Source organism: Eulemur rufifrons, chromosome 9 (assembly GCF_041146395.1).
Source record: "Eulemur rufifrons isolate Redbay chromosome 9, OSU_ERuf_1, whole genome shotgun sequence".
NCBI classification, from domain to species: domain Eukaryota; kingdom Metazoa; phylum Chordata; class Mammalia; order Primates; family Lemuridae; genus Eulemur; species Eulemur rufifrons.
The window spans coordinates 50754215-50776265 of record NC_090991.1 but is presented as its reverse complement, the minus strand read 5'-3'; the positions used below and the strand labels follow the sequence as shown (position 1 = coordinate 50776265).

Genomic DNA, 22051 nt, shown 5'->3' with positions numbered 1-22051 from the left:
TACAGGACAGGAGGCTGCAGGGCCAGGGGAGAAAATAGAGGGATGCCGCCTGCCTGTTTGCTGCTGCTTCTTGGGGAAACCACAGCGACGGCGACACTGCTGCACTGGCCAGCGTCTCCTTCTCTGCAGGGCCCTCTTGAGTCTCCACTGTAATAGCGCCGACCTCTTCCCAGCACTCCGTCCTAGGAGCAATGACTGCAGCTGTGATGCCTCATGGTCCCACCACCCCCTTTTCTCCACTACATGCCTGACAATTCCTGAGGGGACCCTGACGGATACGCCTACATGCCTTGTGCACTAACCTGCGTGTGTGCACCTCATCTCGCCATCTGTGAGCACCATCTGGGAAGGGACTGACACCTTCTGAGGATCCCACACCCTGCCCGATGCTTAAGTGACCAATACTTGTTTGTTGCTTATGTGATTGTCACCAATCACTTCTTACCCATCTTCTTCCTTACAGAGAAAATGGGCACCTAGTCACTTTTCCTCTCCCAGAGACTTTTCCCCTAAAAGCCACTTCATACTCCTCCCCTAGTCTCTTGCCAGCTCCCCAGAGGGCAGCCCATCTGTCCCCCTCCTGCTTCTCGGCACTCTCTGGGTCTCTTCAGAGTCAGGAAAATGAAAGCAGGGAGCAAGAAGGGCCTACACCCCCGCAGGCAGCGTTGCAGGGCCAGGAGAGGCACAGTGAAGCCACCTCCAGACACTAGTTCGAGAATCAATAGAAAGTACTGGAAACCAGGGAGCCTGCAAGACGGGACACTCATCAGAGTTTGCAAAATTCAGAAGTTTGTTTCATATCTTTATTGACAAAAAGAGTCACAGCACTTCAGACTTTACTCAATAAACACACGAACAGTAACAAAGGGCACCCACAGTGACAGGCCTCGTCCCTAAGGTCTGGATCCAAGGCTGTGCTGGAGGGTGTGGGTGTCCTCTTAGCCCTACTCCCTCAGCATCTCTACGGACCCCCACCTCACTCACACCCCCAAGAGCAGTTAGAACTGTGCAGAAACAAGTCACTCTAGAGGAGCTGGGCCCCACTTCATTGCCAAGGAAAAAGACAGAAACAGTGCTACTTTGTCACCACTCAGGGCATGCCAGGTGCTCCTGGGCCTGGCCAGCATCACCTATAGTCTCAGACCTGGGGCAGAGAAAAAGGCAGGACGCTCCCCACGTGGCAGTACTGAGCAGAAGAGTGAGGGTCACTGGTCATATGGCAGCCCCAAGCCACGGTGCAGACTTCTCTGATCAGCCAGAATCTCCCAGGCGGACAAGGCTTCCAGGCAGGAATACCAGCTTGGTTCGTAAAGGGTGTGGGTAAAATTCTCTCCCAGAAATCTTAAACAAATCATCCTCAGACTCCTGGAGCTCTGGAACAATTCACCTGTCACTGGGTTGCAGCAAGGAGGGAAAGTTCATGAACACCAGCCCTCCCTCCAAGAAAGCAGAAACACCGCTCCCATTTCCCAGAGCGCCTGGCTCACGGCTCAACAGCAGCCTTTTCCTAGACCAGCTGTGCAATTCTGAGAAGAGCAATGCGGTAAGGGGGTACTCAGGAGGCACGTGCCCGATGTCCGCTCTCCAGCCCTCCCCCTGCACTTGGTGACAGAGCTGGGGTTCGGACCAGAGCCCTGGCTGTGCTGGCCGTCAGGCTCGCCCCACGGAAGCAGGACGGCCTGAACGAAGCTGATGGGGCACAAGGCCCCAAGTTCAGCTGCTTTTCCTCCCATTCTGACATTGCTCATTCGACTTGGCCAAAGGGCACCACTTCCCAAGTCCTCTGTCCTGCTCTGCTCAGAGCAGCTTTCCCTGCTGTCTCTACTTTTCCTTGACTCCACCCAAATCTTTTTATTCCCTGAAAGATCTGACAGGATGGATGCCTGTAACCCTTCTGACGGGGTGGCTGCTTTCACTGCAGGTGGGAGTTCATCTAACACTTTACAGCTGTAAAAATACTGGGCACGCGCCAGACTTTTGAGGCGCTGACACGTATACTTACGGCGGTGTGTAGACATAAATGTACTGGCAGAAAGCCCTGCACGCACACGTCTATGTTACTCTACAGATACAGAGAAATAAGGAAAAAAGTGAGAATCCTAGAGAAAAGTTAAGCCATCTGGGCACAGTCAGGTCATAAGCTCAAAAGACACTTGGCATAGTCTACAGTCATTTCTAGAAATTACTGCCCCAGACTCACCTAGTAAGCACTCAAGCTGTGGAGCACAGAGAATCTGAACTTTGAAGGTGCCCAGGAATGCCTGGCCTTCTCCCTACCATTTGCCGCATCAGGGAAGGTTGTCCAGGGAAAAATAAGGATTCTCTGGCTCTTTTGCATTCCGTGATTACTCACCAAGACTCAAAACCTCAGACAGAAAGTGCGGACACAAGCTCTGTGGTCACAGCCCAAAGGAGGGCTTGGCCACACCCTGTTCAAACAAGCACTGGGCCCTCAGCAACATGGCATCTACAGAAACAAGTAATGGTGAGGGTGGGCGAGAGACGCAGGGGGTCCCAAACTGCCCGGCAAACACATAGACGCTACTGGGGACACTGCGGGGTCACTGACACCGCTGTGGGGCAGGTTTGCCAAGGTTAGAAACCAAGAAGAGACGCAAATATTGCACATTCCATCAAGGCATCTCCAAGAGACAGTCACAGAAATTACAGCTCTCTTAGATATGACAGAATACATTTGGCAACTTTCAAAGGAACTGCCCTCCCCACCCCAAGCCATTAGAGGGTCCACAAAGTCCCTTCATCTTTGGTCCGGTTTAAAAAGCCAGGGAAGGAAGACAGGGTCAACGTGGGGTAAGAAAAGGCTGCAGATGCAGTTATACCAACTACCTCACGCTCCCGTCTGTCTGTCTGTCTCTCTGACTCACACCTCCTCACGGGGAGAAAGCAAGTTCGCCAGAAGGTCCCGGCTGCTGGAGACAACTGAGGCAAAGCTCCACGTGGTGGCAGCTCGGTGCTCTGACTCCAAACTCCAACCACAACAAAGGACGCCTCATCCTCCCTCTCCTCACAGAGGCTCTGTTCATAGGAATGTGGGGTACTCCGGCAACCCTGTCCTTTATCTAAAACCTCGATTCGACAAGCCACGGCCGGAACCCTCTGCATCTGCTGCATGCCTTTGAGGGTGCATAGAAGGGAGAAAAGACAGTGTTCCAAAGCAGCTGCCAACGCCCAGTGTGGCACGCTAGGGTGAAACCATGGCACAGCTCAGAAACAGTCCTTCCTTTGCTCCAAGCCATTCCAAGGAGATAGGCCGTCCTCCCCCTTCTCCCAGATCCCCAAAAGGCTCCAACTGGGATCCCAGTCCAGCGGCTGTTGCAAAGATCTGTTACAATACTGGCTAAGGAAACAAAAGCAAGTTTCTGAAACAGTACTCTGCAGCCAGAAGTTGCATCTGTCTTCGGAGTCCTGTGGGTGGGGGTGGGATTCCTTTGGTTTTGACCAGAACACGTCTCCACTCGGGGGCCAGGCTCAGCTCTGCTTCGCAGTAGCGTGGTTACTGTACAGGAGCGAGATTGAACTTCACAGAGGTGCTCTGCGGGATTGCTCTCTTGACATTTAGGATTCCGGCGTCTCAGATGCTCAGTTTACATCCGTGATCCTCTCTCCTGAAGAATCTGAAAGTGGGAGATGGGGAGAAGGCCAAGGCTGGTAGGCAGACCGCGAGGGAAGAGGCAGAGACCTGCGGCTGCTCTCTCCACTGGACCCTGGCGAGCAGCCCAGGGATTCCCAGGGATTCCGTGACCCCAGGAAACAGGGCGGCAGTGGAGCCTCGACCTCACCCAGAGCCCTCAAGCTGTAAAACATGCTCCTGCCGAACACAGTTAGGCCTAAAGTTGATGTGCTATTGGACCAAAATTTTCCTGTGCTAAAGGACATGGTTCAAGCTTACCACATACTGCTGATTTGGAAGTGTGTGAGTGTGGAGGAAAAAGAAAAAAACAGTCTAAAACAATTTTCTAGGAACTTAAGAGGGGAAAAGTCACAAAGGCAAGAAAATACCTTTTCTCCTGAGGCAGCGAGAAAAGAACAATAGTTTCAAAGAATAAATGCAAAATACTTTCCAATTTTGAGTTCAGAATTCTCATCTGGCAGTACTTGGCGGCAAGGGCAGAGGCCGGCCAGAGTCTGCCATCTGCAGGTTCACATTTCCTCAGCAACTAAAAACCCCTGTGACGGCTCCATGCACCCTGTTCAAATTACCACCGTCAAAATAACAAAAGGAAGGGGCGGTGCAAGGCTGGCTTTAGACGGGGAGGGAGGAAATGAGAAGCAGCAGTTCAGGCAAAGGCCGCAGAGGGGCCGGGAACAAACAAGTCAGAGACGCGATTCCAGTGAAGCCATTTCTCACCTTTGCCTTTTCACTGGGCTCTATGACGATGCCATTGGTAGAATTATTTAGTTCTCTGGAGACGACACAGAGGAACTCCGCCTGATCCTCATTTCCATAGTTATAGGAAGATCCGATGCTGATCAGCTGATGAAACAAGGCTGTGGTGAACATTCGCCAAATGCTAAAGTGCTACACAAATCACACCCTCCTCCGGACTGCACTTTGTTGTTTTACTTCTCAAAGGACAAAGAATTCTCTGAGAGTATCAAGGCCGCGGGAATAACTGGGTCTGTTACTCATGGGGACATCACCAGCGAGGCCTCCCCAAGAAGGAGAGCATGCGTTCCACCTCGGCCCTCACCCAGGCCCTGAAGCTCCCCCAAAGGCCGTGGAGGATTAACATAACCACTCTCCCTCAATCAGACACTGAGGTGAAACGGAATGTTCTGTGAATGAATGTGGACACTAGCTTCAGCCAAACACAGAGCCGGCTCATCTTCACGCAGAAGGCCCGGACAGGAGACTGTGCTCAGGAGGACCTGGAAAGCACCAAACACCGAGAAGCTCCTGAAAGCCACATGCTGCTGGCACTTGTAACCCTCCTGGAGAACTGAATTCAGTAAGCAATCCTAAATGGGCACTACACGTGCAGGGGGAGGAGCTGAGCAGAGGCTGAGGTCGTCCTGAGGCATCACGGGGAGACCAGGACTGATCCGCCATAGGATTGGGCTGGGGGCATCTCCCTGTCCTGACTTCCTCAGGCATGTAATGGAGGCACCGAGAACACACTTGGTCCTCTCACAGAGCAGTCATAAGATGAGAAAAGTAACATCAGAAATTATTCATTGGTTTCACAAAAAAATTCTTAAAAAAAAATAATATCCTTTGCTTCAGACTTTGTATCAAGGAAAATACTTAGGAGTGGAGGATAATAAACTCTTGGCAACACTTTGCAACCCACACCTCAATACGAACTAGGCCGACCCACACAGTGGAAGGTAAGTGTGAGGAATAACCAGTGTTGGCTCTGAAGGCAGAGACACATTTGCATTCGATCTGTAACAAAATGCTGTTAACATACACTGCAGCTTTTATCTTAGAAGGTAAGCTGATGGTGACAGGTCAGTTGACCTCTTAAACTCTACATAAGGCCGGGCTTGGTGGCTCGCGGCTACAATCCTAATATTTGCAGAGGCCAAGGTAGGAGGATCACTTGGGGCCTGGAGTTTGAGACCAGTCTGGGCAACACAGCAAGACCTTGTCTCTACAAAAAATAAGAAAATGAGCCGGGCTTGGTCATGTGCATCTACAGTCCCATCTACTCAGGAGGCTGAGCCAGGAGGATTGCTTGAGCCCAAGACTTTAAGGATGCCGTGAACTACGATGATGCCACTGCACTCTAGCCCAGGGGATAGAGTGAGACCTTGTCTCAAAAAAAAAACTCCAAAACTCACCTCTACATAAAAATAGGCAGAAGCCATATAAAATATATTCACTCTTCACTCTCAGCCTTCCTGTGTTTTGAAGGAAACAGAATTAAACAATCCTGCCATCTAATGGGAGAGAACAGTAAAGCTCTGACTCTCAGTCATAAACACGAGGCTGAGGGAACTGAAGGAGAGAAGGACGGTAAAGCACTGTGCCGCATTCTCACTGCACCTGATCCCTCTGTCATATACCTGTCCATCGAGCTTTTCCTGGTGGATTATACAGACATTCAGAATTATAAAGTCCTGACCCTGGGAGAAGGAAAGGAAGGCTTGTCAAATCCCTGTCTTCTTTAGGGACTCATTCTAGAATCCCTCTGAGGGAAGACAAACCAAAGGGAAGCAGTTTCAAGACCAAACAGGCTCACTGTTTGACCCCTGGGTCCAGTCAAACTGAAACTGTGGAGGTGAGGCGGGGAGACACGGCACTCCTCCCAATTCTCCCCAATGCACCAGGTACTACTGAGCCAACCACGCCCACCAAGTGACTCTTTCCCCATTTTGGGATGGGATCACACCTGGCCCTACTGATCTCCCAGGGTTATTAACTGGCTACTGCCAGAGATTGTTTGGAGAGTTGCAGAACCCTAGGATGAGATACAGGGATTGCTGCTCTTTGAGAGATATACCTGTTCGAATTTCCAACCGTCAGACATAGTAGAGACCATCTGTGTGAGCTCTTCCTCCTGACACTGCAGGACTCTGTACACATGCTTCACGGGGCCCTGCAACAAGCCAGCATAGACTGTGAAGAACAGCAGCAAGGACACCACAGTACGCAGCTGCCCCAAGGAGGCTCTTCAAAGGCATAAACAGTAAAAAGAAGTTTGCTTGGAAATTTTTTCTTGGCAGTCACCCACTATCCCCCTTTGCAAACAATACTGTGGTTTTTCAATAAAAACTCTTCCCAGGAAAAGAAAAAAAGGGTCTAAGAATATGAATTAGTGGGTAAAATGATTCTGAACTTTGGGGCATGAATTATGTGAGCAGCTATACTGACAAACGTAGATTCTATCCACTTCCCCAAGTAGAAAACAGAGTCTTCACAAGAGAGCCACGGTTTTTTCTGGGATTGTTTATATATGACAGACCTGCTGCAAATGTATACCATATTTTGGTTTATCCAGAGTGATATACATGATTGTGGGAATAGTATATTAAGATACTAAATTAATATATCAAATAGGAATCTCATAATGTTCAAGCTATTTTTAACCCTCTGTTGATGCTACCTGAAAGTGTTTCAGTGTTAAAAGGTAATACTCTTGTTACAGAAGTGTGGCAGTCCCAGGGAGGCTGAGGTGGGAGGATTGCTTAAGCCCAGGAATTTGAGTCTAGTCTGGGTGACAGAGTGAGAGTTCATCTCTTAAAAAAAAAAAAGGATGCCCCAACGCGGCAGCACTAGGGCCCTTCACTTTCTCCCCAGAAGCACACATGAGGACTCAGAGTGTTTAGCAATCTGGGACCTGTCTGTGTCGGGTCCAACAACTGCACATTTACTGCCCACCCCAGAGGGCGGGAAGCATTGGTTATCCCACAAACAGTCACTGAGGTTCATAACAATGACGCTCAGTCGTGGAGAGAGGGACCACTGATGTTCAATACAATTTTAAGAAAACAGGAAATATTGTCCTTGAGCTCATAGAAATGAAAAAAAAAAAACAAAAAACAAAAAGAAAGAAAGAAAATAGGAAATGTGTTCTTAAAAATGATGAAAACTGTGGGCCGGGTGCGGTGGCTCACGCCTGTAATCCTAGCACTCTGGGAGGCCGAGGCGGGAGGATCGCTCGAGGTCAGGAGTTCGAGACCAGCCTGAGCAAGAGCGAGACCCCATCTCTACTAAAAATAGAAAGAAATTATATGGACAGCAAAAAATATATATAGAAAAAAAAAAAAAATTAGCCGGGCATGGTGGCACATGCCTGTAGTCCCAGCTACTCGGGAGGCTGAGGCAGGAGGATCGCTTGAGCCCAGGAGTTTGAGGTTGCTGTGAGCTAGGCTGATGCCACGGCACCCTAGCCCAGGCAACAGAGTGAGACTCTGTCTTGAAAATAAATAAATAAAGAAAAAAAAAAAAAAAAGATGAAAACTTTGTTTTTGTACTTTTGCGAGAGCATGACTGGGCTTCAGTTATTTGGAAAATTAGTTTTAGAACATCTCACTACTTGGGAAATAGAGGATAAACAAAAGCAGCTACTGATGACCAAGTACCCCAAGCCCAAAGTGTCACACCCTTCTCCTCTAGTCTTCTCTGTGGTCCTGGATGGCTGGTGTTAGCTCCCTTCTACACGAGGACACCTATGTCCAAAGTGAAGCACCTGCCCGAGCTGCAGGTAGAGCTGGGACTGCAGCCCAGGTCTGCCTGACAACACTGTATTTTTAATTCTATGCTTTTCCTTTCTAAAAGAGGTATAACTATCATTAACCAACGTCCTAGGATATAAAAAATTTTCTTCCATATAAGATATAAAACAAATCCCCTGAAGATTTCAATTGGTTCTAACTACACAGTTTGGAAACAATTAGATGTTTTATATTACACAATTTAGAGTATCACAAAAGATTTGTGAGATTGGCCACAGTTGTCCAAGCTCCAGATATTCAAGATGCCATTATATTGCCTGTTTTTTTTTTCCTCTTCCAAAGTAAACTACTGGTGCTCTCAAACGCACCAAGATCAATCAATTAAGAAAATACTATGATTAGAGACAGCAAAGTAGTTAGAATGGTGGCAGCCACTAAAAGAGGTAAGAGGTCATGAAAATGAAGGCAGGTAGGAGTCCACTTCTTGGGCTTGGCCCGAGCTACACGTGTGAGGGACTGCAGACAAGTTAAAGGAGGTAACATGTTTGGAAACCCACACACGGTTCCCTTCATCTCAGAGCCACGTGAGACAAGTGCAAAAGAGGGTGTCTTTGAACAACATCAAATCCTTTCTCAGAGTTTCACCAAATAAAAAGAACAGATGGAAAGATCAATTAACATCAAAAAGGTCTTGACATTCCTAGAACAAAAAAGCTTCCAACTGGGTATAAATCTACAAGCCTTCAGAATCTAGAGGATTAATTACCCTAATTGCTGTCATCAAATAGAAATCTTACAATGCTCTCTAGGAATTAGCTTATGGCAAAGAAGGGAGAATGTTCAGGTACCATGTTTGAATGGTTTCAAATTATATAATTCTTGGTACCATCAAAATTTACACTAAGCAAATCAAGTTTTTTTTTAGAATGTGGAAAATTGAGGACAAGACTAGATTTCCAAAATGTCTATTTCGTATCTACCATAGTGAAAGATGCCATGTAAATATGAGATGGCAAAGAGATTGGTGACACTAGATCACATTTCAAACGGTAATCTGCAAACCACCTACAAATTCATCTTTGAACATCAAAAAGGAGCCTTTCTGCTGTCAGCCACTTGGACAATAACTAAATGAATAAGCCCTTCTTTCCACCTTTGCAAACTGCTGAAGATAAAGTAAGAGAGCTCATTTTTTATCGTCAGTGTCAATTATTCATCCAGAGCCAGGAAATTTTGCTACATGAAGTCTAACATAGAAAGAACAAGGGATTGCATTTTACTTTCTTTCCCCACACTTCATTCAGTATCAGAAATATTTTACTGTAAAAAAGAAACTCATTAGGCCGGGCGCAGTGGTTCATGCCTGTAATCCTAGCACTCTGGGAGGCCGAGGCAGGAGGATTGCTTGAGGTCACGAGTTCTAAAAAGAAACTTACTGCCTTCTTCTTTTGTTATTTATTTTTTTCCTGCCCCCCTGCCTTCTTCTTAATGGCTAGAAAATTCTAGGCTGTGATACAGTCTACTAAAGAGAGCATTTATCACCGGTATCTGATGAGCTAAGAGGCAACTACACTACAGACAGGTGGTCCCAGTGGAGCAAGACTCTGCCCTCTGTCGCTGCAACTCTGCAGCGTACGTTCTTAAAACAGAGCCTAGACACATGTTCCTGCTAGACTTCAAGCTTCTTGAGAGCAAGGACCTTCTATTCCTCACAGAATTCCAAGGGCCTACTAGGAGCTATTATGGCCATTCAAACACGTGTGAATGACGTGATGTGAAGTAAGCTAAGGATGTCCTCTCATCTTTCCTTCCCATAAACTAGGTGATATATTTTGTTTCACTTTATTATTGTATCTACTGAGTTATATAAAAATCAAGACATCGGCCGGGCGCGGTGGCTCACGCCTGTAATCCTAGCACTCTGGGAGGCCGAGGTGGGCGGATCGTTTGAGCTCAGGAGTTCGAGACCAGCCTGAGCGAGACCCCATCTCTACTAAAAATAGAAAGAAATTATATGGACAGCTAAAAATATATATAGAAAAAATTAGCCGGGCATGGTGGTGCATGCCTGTAGTCCCAGCTACTCGGGAGGCTGAGACAGGAGGATCCCTTGAGCTCAGGAGTCTGAGGTTGCTGTGAGCTAGGCTGACGCCACGGCACTCACTCTAGCCTGGGCAACAGAGTGAGACTCTGTCTCAAAAAAAAAAAAAAAAAAAAATCAAGACATCATAATAAAGACAAGTTACTATTATGTTCTCAGAAGCATAATTTGCAAGCAGCTTCTGCAACCTGCCCCATGAGACTGGTTTCAAGTGTCTCCCAGGAGCTGGATGTGACATGATCACACGCTAAAGGCTCGTCTTAATAAAGAGCCACCGACTGGTGAAAGCAAGACCTTGTTTGGTTTATGTAGAGGGAGGGAGACAGATACTCTGTCAGAGAGAACAGTTTTGGACCTAAAGCGCCCTGGGCTCCTCCCACTGCCATATGGTGAGCAGCGACAATCTCCTCACTCTTCTAAAGGGACACGAGGCTGTTCTGTTTTCTGTTATTTCTCCTCTAATTCCTCATTCTGAGCAATTCTGGCTGAACACAGCAGACAGGCAGTGTTCTGCACAGACCGCCGGCTCTAAGAGGAAAGGCATCCTTTTCAAATCACATCCCAACACACGAACAGAGAAAGCCACTTTAGACATCTCCCCCTTAAAAGTTCGAAACACATTACTTGTGAAGTTCTGTTCTCATTGTCCCGTATCCTTTCCTTAACCAGCCGCACAAGAGATGCGATGTTGTAAAACTCGGCTTCTTCCAGTACACCTAGAATGAGGACCAAACTCTAGTCAGAGAGGTCTGTGAGTTCACTAGGAAAACACCAAGAAGAGGCTGGAGTTCACATGCTTGCTCACAACTGCATTTTTCAAATGCAAATCTAGTCTCTCTCCTTCTGCCTAGAACATATTTCTTCACAGCTTAGGGTACACCCATGACCTTTTCCCCAGCGTAATGAGTCAAAGCAGGGTCTGCCCTGTTCACTCCACTTCATCTCTGGTGCTCCCTACCTGGCGCCTGCCCATGAGCCGCAGGACATCTTTCCCACATGTCACTTAGTTCCTGGAACTAATAATGTTGGACACCTCCTGAGCTTGGAATTTTTACTCAGTTTGCCCTAAAAGGCATTGGGGGATACGGGATGGAAATGTGCATATAAATGTATGTGGACCAAACTTAATAGGATGCTAACTAAGGATGCTAACTATGTGAACAATATAAAAGGCAATCACTGAAAGACTCCCACGATAAACAAAAATCAAAGGACTTATACAGGACTGCTATGAGATGTGTGATCCTGTACCAGCGACAAAATTTGCTATAAAGGCCATCATTAAGACAATGGATGGCTGGGCACGGTGGCTCACGCCTGTAATCTTAGCACTCTGGAAGGCCGAAGTGGGCGGATCGCTCGAGGTCAGGAGTTTGAGACCAGCTTGAGCAAAAGTGAGACCCCATGTCTACTAAAAATAGAAAAAATTAGCCAAATGTGGTGGCACACGCCTGTAGTCCTAGCTACTTGGGAGGCTGAGGCAGGAGGATCGCTTGAGCCAAGGCTGAGGCAGGAGGATCGCTTAAACCCAGGAGTTTGAGGTTGCCATGAAATAGGCTGATGCCATGGCACTCTAGCCCAGGCAACAGAGTGAGACTGTCTCAAGAAAAAAGAACAAAAAAAAAAAAAAAAAAGAACTAACAAAACTGGAATATAAGCTGTAGATAAGAACATTTATCAATATTAAATTTCCTGAGTTTGATAACTATACTGTCTGTGGTTATATAAAATAGTATCCTTGTTCTTGTGAAATATACACTGAAATATTAAGGGGTGAGATCTGCAATCTATTCTCAAACAGTTCAGAAATAAAAACTGTGGAGGGGGGGTAGGCAGGAGGATAAGCAGGGGAGAAAGGAAGAAGGGGCCGAATGAATGATAATGCAAATATGACAACAATGTTAAAAACCAGTGAATCTGGGTAAAGGGAGTTCTTCGTACTATTCTTGCTCTTTTCTCTAAGTCTGAAATTACTCCAAAATAAAATTGTTTTTATTAAAGGCATTAGAAAAGATACTATTCCTCTTTTCAAGAAACAAGATTACTCATGAGTTGGGAGTTGCAGCTGGATGGTGGGTGCAAGGAATTCACTGTTCTATTCCTATTACTTTTGTATGCATTTGAAATATTTTTTTTTTTTTTAAAAAAAAGGACATCAAAAAAGGAAAGGATTCCTCTTTTTACTGAAACAGAATTGTTCTGCAGTCACTACATTAACTAGTACAGCCCTTACAAGCTCTCAGATCAGGGTGCCCTGGATTTAAGTTCAGTCCCCAAGCTTCACCTGAATGCCTCCAATAAGACCAAGCCAAGCTTTGTAGAAAGATGACTAGACCCACTTACAGTCCAAATGCCCTACAAACCAAAAAGATGAGGTAACGATGATACACCTGACAAAGAACTGGAGAATGAATTAGGTCAGCTGCAGAAATTTACAGGGAAGCATGAGACCAAAGTCTTAAAAGAAATGAGGCCGAGCCTTTATTATTTTTTTTTTTATAGCTCCAAGTTCAAACTAAAATTGAACATACAAATACCTGAATGTCACAGAGATGTTTTGCTTCTTCAGGCTATGGACATTCATTGCTAGCACATAAACAAATACGAAAAAGGATTGTGACAATTCTGAAGGTTTGGAAAGACATCCTAAACAGCTCAGTTACTTATCTTCCTTTCCACTAAGGAACTGCACGGAGCTCAAAGTGGCTTCCTTAAACAAAACTCCCCGAGACAAGACTAGGTAACTGGAGGCTTCCTGCTCAGTTCCATAAACCTTTACTACACTTGCACATGAGCTCGATGAAAACCTCAAACAAAATTCAAATTTGTAAAACAGCTTTAAAGATTCTACTTGCATTTTGAAAATGCAAACAGTGCTCTTACCTTCTTCTGCCAACTCCTTAGTAATGATGAGCTTCCCATGGCGGAGGTAGTTTAGGATAGGACCAAAGTAGGTGGGGTCCCTGTCAATCAGATACGCCCCTGTCTCATCCTGCCAAACACAAGGGTTATCACTGTGGAGATTTCAGGAACATTTTAAACAAAGTCAGGGCAGGGTTTCACCCTCTTTGTCAGCACTCTAAGGCAATAATTCATTCCATCAGCTAAAAAAACTTTAGTGATGACAAAGTTTTGCTAGACATTTGCTTATAACAAACTATTGGCAAGAAACCTATCTTTATGTACCTTGTATTTTAAGGTCATTTCGGGTAGGGTGTTACAGATGCAGTCATAACTTAGTGGCTTGGATTTCGAAAATCTTTGCTTGGACAACAATTACCAACATTCTTCTGTGGGATATTTGTTATTTAAGAAAAGAAAGAAAATGCCAAGCTGCATGATTTAAATCTTTGCGTGAGAGAGACACTCTGACTTCTCCATTGCCCCTGAACCGCATTCCTAATTCTAAGAAAACCTCTGTTTAGTTGGCAATGCTCCTGAGCTCAAGGCCAACATCAGTGGGAGTCTGCATTGCCAGCTGTAATCTCACACACCCAATTCTGTGCCCAGAGGAAGCTTGGTACTGCCAGGACTTGGCTCTGAGCAGCTTTAATCCTACTCATCTTTACAGTAAAAGGAACAAGAAGAAACTGGCTTACACTGCCACAAGGAAGCTATAAGGTAGATAAAAATAATTCCTTTATAAGCAAGGGTTTTGGAATCTCTTTAAAGTTAGGGCAGGATAGGTTTCCATCAATCTGGTATTTATTAAAGGAGAGGTAGGAGAGGAATAAATGAAATCAACAAATGTTTATGCAACCCCAACTGTGTTGCAAGGTGACCAGCTGAATGCTATATGGGATATAAGGTGGTGTGAACTATAGTCAGTACCTTTAAGTTGGGAACTATAAGAGGAACAAGTAAAGTTAAAAACAAACTCAAACAGTTCAAATTGGAAATGGTTTAAGTGTCTCGTCACCTCTCAACCGTTTGGTTAGCAGCCATGCATCTTGCCCAACAGTGTTCCTCCGTCTCCAGGTCTTCATTTTCCTTCGCTCTTAACTGGTCAGCCTAGATTTACACTGACAAATGGTAACCTCTTTCTAAGGAACGCATTTGATCTCAAATATGGATCTAAAACAGCCATTGTTACCAGATAAAAGTTCTGGGTCCAGGACCATGGGAAAGCAGTGTGGTATCACAAGAAGCACTCCCTGCAGCTCTCAAAGCCCAACTCGGCAGAGGGGTCTGAGAGGAAGTCTGAGAGAGCTACAAAGATGCTTTAGCTTCCCCTGACCCAGTTCTGGATGCATCTGGCACCGGCAGCGAGGGGCTGAAGAGAAGCCAGGGAAAACTCATGCCGATCTGGGGGGCTGGGATGAGAGGAGCAGAGAATATGGAGAAGGGGTGCGGGTGGGCACTGTGTAGGAAAGGAGTCGCTGAGAACGCAGGGCGGGGTCAGAGAGAAAGCCGGGGTGTGCCTAAGGGTGAGGGTGAAGGAAGAGGAGGGTCCATCTGAGGCCCCTGGGGCTAGCATGAGAGGCCAAGGGGAGGATGGGGTCGCGGCCTGAGGGGGCTGCCTGTGAGAAGCGTGTCCCAGGACTCTGCGGACGAGTCTAGGAGGAACGAGGGGGTCTGAAGGCCCGGGGGCGCGCCCGAGGGCGGGGCACACCTTGTCTGAGTCCAGCTCCGGGTCCTCCTGGCAGCAGAGGCGGCAGAGGAAAGACTTGGGCTCCCGGCCTAGGGTCTGTCTGGTGGTCACGAAGTAGGTGCCGCCTACGTTCAGCCGGACCCAGCGGGCTGCGCCGCCGCCCCCTGCCCGCTCGGGTGGTCCGGGACCCGGATCCAGCGGCTGCGCGACGGCGGCGGACTGGCGGCCGTGTCCGCGGGGCATGGGGCCAGCCGGGCGTGGGCTGGGGGGCCCGCGGCCCGGGCCGCCCCCGTCGCCCACCCCACCCCCGCCACCCCCTCCCAGCCCCGCCATCGCCGGGTCCAGCTGCAGCTCCGCCATCTTGGGCCGCCACCGCCGCCGCCGCCGCTGCCCGCGCGTAGCCGGGCCGGCCCATTTCTCGGCAGGGAGAGCCGGGCCGGCCCATCGGCGGGGGTGGGGCAGGGGGGAGAGGGAGGGGAGCGCCCCCAACCAGCGCCCGGGGACCCGCGCTGTGGAGGCGCAGTGCCCGCCCCCGGGGGCGAGACTTCCGGAACCAGCCCTCATTTCTATTGGCTGATCTGCGAAGCAAGGCCCGCTCCTTTGGCCTTGGGGTTGGCTGAGAGGAGGTCTTCCGGTGACCCACTTCCGTTACTTGGTGGTTGGGACTCTGGGCCGTCGGGGTCGGTGAAGGTGAGTGGGGTCCGGGGTGCTGGGCTTGAGTCCCAGTGGGTTCCTCTGCTTTGCGGCTTCCAAGCCCCGCTCTGGGCCCTCGGTTGCCCCCGCTGGCAGAGTGCCCAGGTGTAGGTGCTGCGCTTTGCTGCGCGTTCCGTTCTTCACCCCTCCCGGGAGCGCGCGTCGGGGGGCCGAGTTGTGACCCGGCCGCGGCTGATTTAGATCTAGGTGCTGCCCCCAGCCCTGTCTCGTTCAGTCCGCTCCCAGCGCGGCGGACTTCAGTCGTCCGCTTTGGGGATTGGGGAGACGTTACACAGATATGGTGTTAACTTGCTGAGGCACGTTCAGCGGGCTCTGGAGGGCTCTTCTCAGGTGCAGGGTTCATTTACTTATTTATTCAAAGAAGACTCACTGAGCATGTCCTATGCGCATGGCCTGTTCTAGGCGCTGGGGGATTAAAGAAAAGTATCTGTTTATGACTTCTCCTTTCTACTGGTGCTTGGGAAAGTCTCCGTAAGGGTACTTGTTTCTCTGGTCTCTTTAAAAGTTACCTGCTAAGTTCCTTAACTCCTGCCCTCCACTTTAGGAAACAAACTGTCTTCAGAAGGAAAGAAAGGAAGAGGCAGGTGTTTGACAACTTTCTTTAAGATCCTGAGGAAGATATCTTTCATCTTCCTTGAAATCCACTCCAAGACTGTAAAGATCTTTGGCCTTACAGTCTGCTAATATCTGACCCTGATCCTTTTAAGGTGACTATTTCCCCATATTCTGTCTTGGTTTTTAAAAAATGTGGCTGTAACCACGTTCCATCATCTGTCTCATTCACATATGTGTTGGATACCTCTTAACATGCAGGCAGGACATGTGCTAGTGCTATGGGGATAACCCAACATGAATAAGTGGTGAAGGTGTGTTACCAATCTAGTAGGAGGGCGGGTAGAGAGCCCCTTAAATTTGTGTAAAATCGTAGAGCAAGTTGATGTGCACAGCTTCATTTGATACATTTAACAGCCCTGAGTTAAGCAGGGCTGATGTTATCCCCGTTTTACAGATAGGGAAATTATAGTCTAGAGTCAGCTCTGTTTAAGCCTTGTTAAAACTTAGGTGTGTGTCAGGTTTTGTGTACTGGAGAATCAGTGAATAAAACACAATCTAGGTGGAACTGTATTTAAATTGTTAACTTTTATGCAATGGATGAATGTTATTTTAGCAACATTTCCAAAGGAACATGGAGAGCAAAAAGTAGAGAGCTAGGCTTTTAAGGATGAGGAGGAGTCGGAGGATAGAGGAAAGACAACCTGTTTTTAAATTTTTATTTATTTATTAAGAGACAGGGTCTTACTCGGTTGCCCAGGCTGGAGTGCAGTGGCATGATCAGAGCTCACTGTGACCTCCAACTCCTGGAGTCAAGCAATCCTCCTGCCTTATTCTCCCAAGTAGCTAGGACTGCAGGCACACAGCACTACACCCAGCTAATTTTTTTATTTTCATTTTTTGTAGGGACGGGGTCTTGCTATTTGCCCAGGCTGTTCTCATACTCCTGGGCTCATGGGATCCTCCTGCATTGGCGTCTGAAAGTGCTAGGATTAGGACAGACAATCTAGTGAGAGAGAATATATTTTTGTGCCAGATGGCACACCTTGATTTTGAAAAGCTAAACTGTCCTCCTTTTCTGATTTAGTAATCTTAGTTTCTCTAGTTGGTAAATATACCCACCAAGTGCTCAACAGATGCTGATCTATTTCTTAAAGACTTGCTTGTTTCTAAGATGCCTGTTAGAGCATTCTCTCCAAGATCCCTGCTTTGATGTTACTTACTTGACTTACTTTATTTTCCAGGATCCCAAGATGGCTGGGCGAAAACTTGCTCTAAAAGCCATTGACTGGGTAGCTTTTGGAGAGATCATACCCCGAAACCAAAAGGCTATTGCTAATTCCCTGAAATCTTGGAATGAGACCCTCACCTCCAGGTCAGTATGTTTCTGAGAGGGAGCCCTGTACTTGCCACTGAATCTAGAAGCAAACAGTGTTGTGGAATTCCTGTGAATTCCTGATGCTTTTCTGACAACATATAAAGAATGTATTTTCCAAACAGAAGTATTTTTTTGCATTTTCGTGATGACCTTACAAGAGAAAAGTGTGATAGCACTCCAGGCCATGGGAATAAGGAAGTTACCATGTGAGTTTTCTGTTGGCTCGTAGGACAATCCTAACTTTTGCTTTTCCATGTGAGCAGGTTGGCTGTTCTACCTGAGAATCCACCAACTATTGACTGGGCTTACTACAAGGCCAATGTGGCCAAGGCAGGCTTGGTGGATGACTTTGAGAAGAAGGTGAGACTTCAGACCACTAAAGCACTAAGCTTGTGATGTGGCTTGTGGGTGGGGAGCAGGAAGGTGGATAATTACATGTACAGGCTGGTAGCTAGATCCCCAAGGGAGCTTAGGAAAGATGGATGTGGCCAAAGGCCTAGCAGTAAATAGGTGCAGAGAATCAGGGTCTATTCCTTCAGCTGTGCAGGATAGTGTTAATCTGGGAGCCAGAGGGCTGTTAAGTTAAATGTTTGCGCACCTCTTCCTGAGTTTCTTTTTAGCCTCCCACCTGTCTCCGTTTGGAACAAACTAACACCTTTTCTATTCTTTTCCTGTTTTTCTCCTTTTTATGCTCTTTTTTTACTGTTCCTTATAGCTATAATTTCTCATCCACTTATCCTCCTTTGATACTTACATGTTTTTTTTTTTTTTTTTTGAGACAGAGTCTCACTCTGTTGCCCAGGCTAGAGTGAGTGCCGTGGCGTCAGCCTAGCTCACAGCAACCTCAAACTCCTGAGCTGAAGTGATCCTCCTGTCTCAGCCTCCCGAGTAGCTGGGACTACAGGCATGTGCCACCATGCCCTGCTAATTTTCTTCTATATAGTTTTAGTTTTCCATCTAATTTCTTTCTATTTTTTTAATAGAGAAGATTTTGTTACTTTCGAGAGAATTTTTTTTTTTTTTTTTTTTTTTTTTTGAGACAGAGTCTCACTCTGTTGCCCAGGCTACAGTGAGTGCCGTGGCGTTAGTCTAGCTCACAGCAACCTCAAACTCCTGAGCTCAAGCGATCCTCCTGTCTCAGCCTCCCGAGTAGCTGGGACTACAGGCATGCACCACCATGCCCGGCTAATTTTTTCTCTATATATTTTTAGCTGTCCAGATAATTTCTTTCTATTTTTAGTAGAGATGGGGTCTCGCTCTTGCTCAGGCTGGTCTCGAACTCCTGAGCTCAAACGATCCGCCCACCTCGGCCTCCCAGAGTGCTAGGATTACAGGCGTGAGCCACCGCGCCCGGCCGATACTTACATGTTAAGTCTCAATCTCCAAAGTTATTTGCTTATTTACTTTAAGATGCTTATTGAGAGCCTACTCAATGCCAGTCACAGTGTTTGATGCTGGGGCTAGAACACTAAGCAGTCTTCTAAGGAGACTATCTTCATGTCCATTATGCAAACATACTTCCACCAATCAGCCTTCTATGGTTGTCATGTAAAAGAGAAATCAGAATTTCTTTAGAGTTTGGGGTGCCAAGAGGTCATTTTCCTGGTCATAGAGTCCAACTGTTCTGTAATAAAGAATTGTCCAGGCCGGGCGCGGTGGCTCACGCCTGTAATCCTAGCACTCTGGGAGGCCGAGAGGGGTGGATTGCTCAAGGTCAGGAGTTCAAGACCAGCCTGAGCAAGAGCGAGACCCCGTCTCTACTAAAAATAGAAAGAAATTATCTGGCCAACTAAAATACATATATAGAAAAAATTAGCCAGGCATGGTGGCGCATGCCTGTAGTCCCAGCTACCCAGGAGGCTGAGGCAGTAGGATTGCTTGAGTCCAGGAGTTTGAGGTTGCTGTGAGCTAGGCTGACGCCACGGCACTCACTCTAGCCTGGGCAACAAAGGGAGACTCTGTCTCAAAAAAAAAAAAAAAGAAAAAAAAAAAAAGAATTGTCCAAGGACCTCAGTGAGTTAATGACAGGTCTGAGAAGACCTTTGAGCTCTTGTTTCCAGTCTGATTCTTTCCACTAAAACATTTGAAATGCATACTGGCTTCCTCTTGGGACAGAGAATATGTTTTAATATGATCTAGAAAGATTAGCAGCTTTGAGCCCTTTGGGCTCCTGGGTATATTGGTGATAACTCACTGTTCTTGTGTTGTAGTTTAATGCCCTGAAGGTTCCTGTACCAGAGGATAAATACACTGCCCAAGTGGATGCTGAAGAAAAGGAGGATGTAAGTAGTCGACACTTTTATTTGCTCTCAAATTCTCTTAATACTGACAGCTCTGTGTGTCTTAGCAGCTAGCTTAAGGTAGAGTGAGTTAAATTGATAATTAAGGAGTTGAGAGCAATAAAAAGAATGAATTGTTAATATATATAACAACATGGATGAATTTCAAAATAATTATGCTGAGTGAAAGAAGCCAGCAAGAAAAAAAAGTGCATACCATATGATTCCATTTTTATACAACTCTAGAAAATGCAACTGATTTGTAGTGACAGAAGGCACATCAGTGATTGCCTGGGGATAGCTAGGAGGGAGGTGATAAATATATTCACTATTTGGAGTGTGGTGATGGTTTCACAGGTGGATACATATATCAAAACTTATCAAACAGTGTTCTTTAAATATGTTCATTTTATTTCAGTTATACCTTGAAGCTGTTGGAAACAAGGAGTTGGAACTAGGTAGAAAAATTATCCAAGTAGTATTCAGATAACTATTCGCTTAAATGCATTGAAGGACAAACGTTGTAACCCAGATGGCTTGTGACATGGCCAAAGAGAGAAGTCTGGCCAGGTGGTCATGTGGCTTGTCCTGACCATTCAGTGACCGGCCCCTATGACACAGGCATTTCTAGGTCCTCTGCATGAGAAACTTGCTGAAGAAACCCGGTCCTGACTTCCCAAGCTGGTTTTCGGGTGTAGGCTTCTCTGTGGTGTCAGGGAAAGCTGTGGATCTCCTCCCAGAGTGAGCGCTCCCTAGTGGTCAGGGCAAGCACGTATTCTCCGTAGGGCAGCCCGAGAGCCAGAGTGGGTTCTAAGACTCCTGCCTTGGGAGCCTGGGAGAAGAATACAGCTTGGCTTCAGAACCAAATTTCTCCTTTCTCTTAAAGGTGAAAACTTGTGCTGAGTTTGTGTCTCTGTCAAAGGGCAGGATTGAGGAATATGAGAAACAGGTAAGGATGAACCATGGCCTTTGCCTGTAACATAGTGTAGCTCTTTCATGGCCACACTTCTTTCACCTAGCGGCAGTAACCTGCCTGGATTCTTGTTTTGCACCTCGGTGGCCCTGTTTACCTTAACCAAACACATTTCCCCTCTTTGCAGCTGGAGAAGATGAGGAACATTATTCCATTTGATCAGATGACCATTGAGGACTTGAATGAAGCCTTCCCGGAAACCAAATTAGACAAGGAGAAGTATCCCTACTGGCCCCACCAGCCAATCGAGAATTTATAAACTTGAGTCTGGGAGGAAGTTCTGGCCCGTATATTACACACTCTGGACATTAGAAATAAAAATAATTATATAGTTCCCGGTGTGTCTTCTCTGTGGTTGAGATAAACCTCTCCTCTGAGGTGGCCTTACTGAAAGTGGGCTTTTTGTTAAAGTGGAAAGATGAGCCTAAAGGTGTGTGTTGGGCCAGTTGTCTGATGGGATATATAAGAGCCAATTACTGAGGCCCCCCCCAGGGCTGCTGACATCATAACACATAACAGTAGGCCTGTGACAGTATGTCCTTGCGATGTGGTACAGCGGAAGCATTGTCTACTGATGCCACTGATTGCCTTGAATGTTCTCGTCGCTTTCAGACCACTGGTTCCTGGGGAATGCTCCCTTTTCCTTGTCCATGGCTGTCATAGGAGTTAGCTGGTCCAAATTGCTGGTGTAACAGCAGGGATTTATTTTCTGTGCTTCAGCTTTTGAGCACAAAAATGGTGTAAAGGGAAACTTTGTTACAAAGTTAAATGTTACAGCATTTTTTTTTTTTTTTTTTTTTCCTTTTTGAGATAGGGTCTTACTCTGTCTCCCAGGCTGGAGTGCAGTGACATGATCATTGCTCACTGTAGCCTTGAACTCCTAGGCTCAAGCAAGCCTGCCTTAGCTGGGACTACAGGTGTGCACCACAATGCCTGGCTAATTTTTTTACTTTCTGTACAGTTGGGGTCTTGCTATTGCCCAGCTGGTCTTGAACTCCTGGCCTCAAGCAATCCTCCCACATCGGCCTCCCAAAGCATGGAGATCATAGGTATGAGCCACTGCCCCTGACCAGCTTTTTGTATTTGAACATAGAAAATTATTTTAACTTCATCAGCTAATTTTAAAAGTACCTACTAAACTATTTACAATGGTTAGCAGAACTCGTGAGCAGTCTTCTGAAATACAGGTATGAAGGTGAGGTGGCAGAAAGCGTTGCCCTTGAAGTCAGAGGACCTGGTGTGCCTACCACCTAATTGCTGATTTTAGACTAATTGTTTACTGTCTTAGGACTTTACTGTTCTCATTTGCAAATATCAGGAT

The 22051-nt window shown here is 46.7% G+C and overlaps 2 protein-coding genes across 4 annotated transcripts; one reads left to right on the top strand and one right to left on the bottom strand.

Annotated features, from left to right (window-relative positions):
- Window positions 1-828: 828 nt before the first annotated feature.
- On the bottom strand, window positions 829-15194 carry KCTD2 (potassium channel tetramerization domain containing 2). 2 transcript variants are annotated; one of them, XR_011234905.1, is made up of 7 exons: window positions 14856-15194; window positions 13127-13235; window positions 10868-10959; window positions 6468-6563; window positions 4370-4495; window positions 2201-3635; window positions 829-2062 (listed from the first exon to the last, which is right to left on the bottom strand). XR_011234905.1 is itself a non-coding variant. In XM_069482826.1 (6 exons), exons 1-6 carry the CDS (start codon window positions 15192-15194, stop codon window positions 3606-3608), a joined length of 792 nt encoding a protein of 263 aa, XP_069338927.1. In that variant the 3' UTR covers window positions 829-3605. The 2 variants fall into 2 exon arrangements, 1 of the variants encoding a protein (XP_069338927.1); XM_069482826.1 differs by having other exon boundaries at window positions 829-3635.
- Window positions 15195-15479: 285 nt separating this feature from the next.
- Window positions 15480-21059, top strand: ATP5PD (ATP synthase peripheral stalk subunit d). 2 transcript variants are annotated; one of them, XM_069481689.1, is made up of 6 exons: window positions 15480-15524; window positions 17345-17475; window positions 17742-17838; window positions 19689-19760; window positions 20644-20706; window positions 20858-21059. In XM_069481689.1, the coding sequence occupies exons 2-6, from the start codon at window positions 17354-17356 to the stop codon at window positions 20987-20989; spliced, it is 486 nt and encodes a 161-aa protein (XP_069337790.1). In that variant the 5' UTR covers window positions 15480-15524; window positions 17345-17353; the 3' UTR covers window positions 20990-21059. The 2 variants fall into 2 exon arrangements, with proteins under 2 accessions (XP_069337790.1, XP_069337791.1); XM_069481690.1 differs by lacking the exon at window positions 19689-19760.
- The last annotated feature ends 992 nt before the right edge of the window (window positions 21060-22051 follow it).